Source organism: Brachyhypopomus gauderio, chromosome 15 (genome assembly GCF_052324685.1).
Source record: "Brachyhypopomus gauderio isolate BG-103 chromosome 15, BGAUD_0.2, whole genome shotgun sequence".
Classification (NCBI taxonomy): domain Eukaryota; kingdom Metazoa; phylum Chordata; class Actinopteri; order Gymnotiformes; family Hypopomidae; genus Brachyhypopomus; species Brachyhypopomus gauderio.
The window spans coordinates 1,459,166-1,465,373 of NC_135225.1; the positions used below are offsets into that span (position 1 = coordinate 1,459,166).

The 6,208-nt window shown below is 46.8% G+C and overlaps 1 protein-coding gene across 1 annotated transcript in view; it reads left to right on the top strand.

Moving 5' to 3' along the window:
* The first annotated feature begins 1,035 nt into the window (after positions 1-1,035).
* slc3a1 (solute carrier family 3 member 1) overlaps positions 1,036-6,208 on the top strand; it is a 5,781-nt gene continuing 608 nt past the window's right edge. Inside the window, exons 1-9 of the mRNA XM_076974195.1 lie at positions 1,036-1,473; positions 1,893-2,072; positions 2,170-2,312; positions 2,551-2,676; positions 4,386-4,505; positions 5,162-5,286; positions 5,409-5,610; positions 5,829-6,005; positions 6,092-6,208. The exon at positions 6,092-6,208 is cut by the window's right edge and continues 9 nt beyond it. Of these exons, the coding sequence (XP_076830310.1) occupies positions 1,098-1,473; positions 1,893-2,072; positions 2,170-2,312; positions 2,551-2,676; positions 4,386-4,505; positions 5,162-5,286; positions 5,409-5,610; positions 5,829-6,005; positions 6,092-6,208 (1,566 nt within the window). The 5' untranslated portion in view covers positions 1,036-1,097. The remainder of the gene's footprint in view (positions 1,474-1,892; positions 2,073-2,169; positions 2,313-2,550; positions 2,677-4,385; positions 4,506-5,161; positions 5,287-5,408; positions 5,611-5,828; positions 6,006-6,091) is intronic.

A 6,208-nucleotide genomic window follows, 5' to 3' on the forward strand; every position in this document is an offset into this window, starting at 1 on the left:
GTAAGAGTCCCATTAGAAAGTCTCTACTGCCATTTAGACGCCGTTCACCATTTTTTCTTACTGATATAAATCTTCACTCTTATGCAACCTGCTACTTTGTTAACGGTTGACCTAGTAAATCAAACAGCAACGATTGTTTTCAGCAGACATTTACCTCAATAACCATATTTCTTAATGATTTACAGAGCTGTGCAGAACTTGTTCCATGTCTAGTTCATAAGATGAACCACTTTAGGCAAAGGTGATGACTAGACTCCTCACACGAAGTAAGGTTGGATTGGCAAAGAGCCCAACATACTACCAGTTAGCAGGAGAAACCGTGCGGACGACCTACGACAATGCTACTAATAATTTATAAGTGGGTGCGGTGCAGACGTGAATGTGTACGGTTATTTGATCACGTGAGACCATATGATGGTTCATCTAATAGTCATTTATTTTAATGTTGAGCAAATACGAAGCGTTGTACTACTGGAAGAAGTAAAAACAAGCGATATTATAAACGTAATGATCAAGGAAACTGAATTGGATAGTTTGTAAATGTAGAAAGCAGGTTCGGTTAAGGTGTAGTACAGTACACCTGTTGATTTGAGACTCATGCGTCACACCTGCAGCGTGTTGTGGGGGTGCGCACGGCCAGTTGGAGAGGAAGTGAGTATCGGTGCACTATGGGAGTGATTATCTGTGCACTATGGGAGTGATTATGTGCACTGTGGGAGTGATTATCTGTGCACTATGGGAGTGATTATCTGTGCACTATGGGAGTGATTATGTGCACTGTGGGAGTGATTATCTGTGCACTATGGGAGTGAGTATCTGTGCACTATGGGAGTGATTATGTGCACTATGGGAGTGATTGTGCACTATGGGAGTGATTATCTGTGCACTGTGGGAGTGAGTATCTGCATTGTGGGAGTGAGTATCTGTGCACTGTGGGAGTGATTATCTGTGCACTATGGACTTGGACACGACACTATAAAAGCGCAACTTCGTGCCCAACTGTCACGCCAGTGCGCTGTTAGTTTGCTGAATAAGTCGCGTTGGGATTCGTAGAAGCAACGAGCTTAAACAACGAGGATAAAGCCAACGGTGTGGAGATGCGAGACGCGGTGGTTAACGAAGGTTTTCAGTCGGACCAGGAGCAGGATAAAGACATCGGAGACCCGCAGGAGACGCGCATCTCCGCCTTTAACACCGGAGAGGAGGAAGAAACGGCATACACGCAGATTAAACCGTATGCTGGCATGCCCAAAGAGGTCCTGCTCCTGTACTCGCGCCAGGCTCGGTACCGGCTCCCTCGGGAGATCCTGTTCTGGACCACCATGGCCTGCACACTGACTCTAATGGCGCTGACCATCACGGTGGTCGCGCTGTCGCCTCGCTGCCTCGCCTGGTGGCAGACCACGCCGGTGTATCAGGTGTACCTGCGCTCCTTCAGGGACTCGGACGGGGACGGGGTCGGAGACCTCGCAGGTACCTCACACACATTACTCATACACACACTGATGGTGACATTTACGCGTACAATGCGCTTCTCTTTCTGATCTGTAGCATGTCAACGTCGGTGCGTTTGTAAGGCGCAAAGAAAGTTTTCACAGATCTGTTTACCAGCATTTCAGGTAGATAATGGTAGACTACATGCCATAAAATGTACAAAATGGACTCCAGAGATTTTATGATGGGAAAAGATGCCAATTAAGATATATTTCCAAAGTGATGGAACACTAAACAAATATAATAAATGACCGCGATGCTCTAATAAAGTCATAAGGCACATAAAACACCACCACCACTCAGCTGGGTTGGGTTTATAACGACATAGGTGTTGGGTCAGAATGAAGATGTTTTTAAAAGATGAAGCTGAATTATTCTGCACACGTGCTTGTGTTTAGGTATCAAAGATAAACTGAACTATTTCCAGTATCTCAACATTAAAGCAGTCTGGATCAGCCCCTTCTATAAATCTCCCATGAAAGACTTTGGCTATGATGTGGAAGACTTCAGAGATGTTGATCCGCTCTTTGGTACTATGGAGGACTTTGACGACCTCCTGGCGAGCATGCACGGCGTGGGTGAGCGCGCGCGCACCAAACTGCTCATGTAACGTCACACGAAACGGTGCCGTCGCATTGCTACAGAAACTGCATTCTCTTTCCTGGGCTCGTGCAGGGCTCAAACTCATCATGGACTACATCCCCAACCACACCAGTGACAAGCACGTGTGGTTCCAACTCAGCCGCAACCGAACGGAAAACTACTCTGACTTCTACATCTGGGTTAACTGCACAGAGGTTGAACCGCCTAACAACTGGGTATTCATAATCCACACTCAAAAGGCATAGGCCTACGTATTGAAAGATAAATGTGTCTACCCGTTTATTGTTGACTGTTATTTCTCTATCACTTTATAACAATCTCTTTAAAATGTATAAACCAAATATTTAGTTATAGTTTATATAGTTAACCATTGGAAGCTATGGTGTGTGTGTGTGCATGAAGCGTGTCATGGGTAAGTGACAGTATTACATGTAGTACGTGGTGTGTTCTCAGGTGAGCGTGTTTGGAAACTCCTCTTGGACATACGACCCAGTGAGAGGCCAGTGTTACTACCATCAGTTCCTCAAGGAGCAGCCAGACCTCAACTTCCGCAACCCTAGTGTAGTGAAGGAGATGACGGTAAACCAACACACAAGCACTGGGGTGACTGGTCTGACACGCTGGGGTGACTGGTCTGACACGCTGGGGTGACTGGTCTGAAACACTGGGGTGACTGGTCTGACACACTGGTGTTGACTGGTCTGACACACTGGAGTGACTGGTCTGACACGCTGGGGTGACTGGTCTGACACGCTGGGGTGACTGGTCTGAAACACTGGGGTGACTGGTCTGACACACTGGTGTTGACTGGTCTGACACACTGGTGTTGACTGGTCTGACATGCTGGGGTGACTGGTCTGACACACTGGGGTGACTGGTCTGACACGCTGGGGTGACTGGTCTGACACGCTGGGGTGACTGGTCTGACACACTGGGGTGACTGGTCTGAAACGCTGGGGTGACTGGTCTGAAACGCTGGGGTGACTGGTCTGAAACACTGGGGTGACTGGTCTGACACACTGGTGTTGACTGGTCTGACACACTGGTGTTGACTGGTCTGACATGCTGGGGTGACTGGTCTGACACGCTGGGGTGACTGGTCTGACACGCTGGGGTGACTGGTCTGACACGCTGGGGTGACTGGTCTGACACGCTGGGGTTTCAGCACCATCGTTGCCAACTTGGCAACCATGTGACAGCGAACAGCACACAAAGGCCAATGTGATGTTTTCTCTGAGTGAGCCCAGGATGGTGTTTATCAAAGAGGCTTTTGTTTAAAGTGCCACTGCGATGACCCAATGGCCAGTGAGGTTGAGTCACATGACCTGGCAGCCGCGTGAGGTGGTTGGATGAATGAACAAGCGTGTTGCCGTGCAGCCTGTGACCTTCTCTGGTGTATTTTAAGTGGACACAGTAGCGTTAACCGCGTGTAACTGGCACATGATGTCACACCTGTGTAATGTGTAATGTGCCCTGTCTGAGGTGGATGTCATCACCTGTGGAACCTCTTTACCATTGTGCAAGTCACTGTGTGCCTCATGTGCCTCTATAACGTCTGTTCACACATGACCTATGACCTCATGTGCCTCTATAACGTCCGTTCACACGACCTATGACCTCATGTGCCTCTATGTCCATTCACACGACCTATGACCTCATGTGCCTCTATAACGTCCATTCACACATGACCTATGACCTCATGTGCCTCTATGTCCATTCACACATGACCTATGACCTCATGTGCCTCTATGTCTATTCACACGAACTATGACCTCATGTGCCTCTATGTCCGTTCACACACGACCTATGACCTCATGTGCCTCTATAACGTCCGTTCACACACGACCTATGACCTCATGTGCCTCTATAACGTCCGTTCACACATGACCTATGACCTCATGTGCCTCTATAACGTCAGTTCATACAGTGTTTTAGAGCACGTTAGTCCCTCCCCACCACAAGGTTCTAATTTGCATTTGAATGGAGGCAGATTTGTGGGAGTATCAGTGAATATAGCCCAACTTTCCTATAAACCTAATTTAGGAATTAGGCTATAGGAACATGGCTAGGGCTTAGATAAGAGTCATTACTCTCACAAACCACCTCCTGCAGCAGACAATGAAGCTAATCTGAGACACGTTACTTTACACACATTTTCAGTTAAATAGAAAAGTCTCTTGACTTCCTAGTGGTTGTAATACTGAAGCCACTATTGGGCATTTCTGCTGTGTAAAGCGTTTTCTTCCAGTATTGGACTACACGATGGTGATGTTTCTTCTCTCTGACAGGACGTTATCCACTTCTGGTTGAAGAAGGGGGTGGACGGATTCCGCATGGACGCTGTGAAACACATTTTGGAAGCCGCGCATTTGAGAGATGAACCCCAAGTGAACCCTGACCAGCCTCCCGTGAGTCACTGTGCACCGTATTGTTCTCAGTTGGATTCTGTTTCCAGATTAACATTATTACAGCCTACATCTCCTATTATAGCCGTCTAAGTTTTTGCCTGAGTTCTTCCTGTACAAGTGAATGTTCTAAATCAGCTAAATCATATAAAACAGGACAAATGTAGTTATAAGTATGACTACATTTAGATTTTCAACAGTTAGAAATATACATAGAATGCACTTTGAAGATAAATATTATGAGTAGTGCTGTCAATTCCAGGTGCCGCCATTAAAAGTCCTCACCAGGATTTTGCTCTGGCTTCCTGGATTGTGTTGATTCCACTAATTTTACCTGGAGAAAATTTAGCAAGCTTGAGCAAAATCCTGGTGAGGACTTTTAATTGCGGCACCTGGAATTGACAGCACTAATTATGAGCCTTTGTTCTTACAGTGGAGTTAAGAGATTATTGGTGCATATTTCAATGGATTATACCAGCCAGAAATTCCAGTTACCTTAATACTGTGAAGTTATGAAGGCACTGGAGCTCTAAGCAGTGCAGGCCTGCATACGTTCTGAGAGACCATGACTGCTTTTTGGAGTCTTATTGATCACACACTGATATGATTTGCCAACATGTCACTTGGCTTTTCTCTGCCGTTTCTCCATCACACCACAGGAGACTGTGAACACTGAGTTCCAGCTGTACCACGACTACACGTACACTCAGGTGGGCCTTCACGACATCCTCAGGAGCTGGAGAACTGACCTGGATGAGTACAGCAGAGAGCCAGGACGCTACAGGTTCTCCCTCCACCTCAGGATCTCAGGACCTTCCTGCGTGATCCTTCATTTCAGAATGTCTGTCCTACATGTGGGATGATTTTATTCAATAATGTCCATTATTATGTCCTTGACTAAACCAGGTTCATGGTGACAGAGTCGTACGATTATGAAGAAATTGACAAGACCATGATGTACTATGGAACCCGTTTTGCCAAAGAGGCCGACTTCCCATTTAACTTCTACCTGCTGGACCTCCCCACGAGCTTGTCAGGAGTCAGAGCCAAAGAACTGGTTAACCTGTGGATGTCCAATATGCCCAGGGGCAAATGGCCAAACTGGGTGGTGAGTTGCCAGAAATTAGTTTAGAAATGTTCAGTTTGCCAAATCGAGAACACACATGCTTCTTTACATTTTCTATTATTTATTACTCCTCCCTGGGCCTCACTGCAGATATTTCAATTTAGTGTCTGACACACTGTGCACATAAATAAATTAAAAGCCTCTGACTTTGCTTGCAGTATTACTCGATACTTCTTTAAACTTGTGATGTTTCTGTAAAGGTGGGCAACCATGACAAGCCACGCATGAGCTCCAGAGCAGGTCGTGAGTACGTTCGTGCCATCAACATGCTCCTGCTAACGCTGCCTGGAACCCCCACCACATACTACGGCGAGGAGATCGGCATGGAGAACGTCAACGTATCCGTTATCCAGGATCCTTTCGGGAAGTTCGACCCGGTAAGTGAGAGGGTTCCATTCCACTAACATACTGTTCCCAGTATCTCCCAGTATCCCACTATGAACACAACCTTCTTCTCATACAGAAGAACAGCCGGGATCCTCAGAGAACACCAATGCAGTGGAGCTCTGGTCTCAACGCTGGCTTCAGCGAGAGCGTGAATGGCACATGGTTGGACATAAGTCCAAACTTCACCACGGTC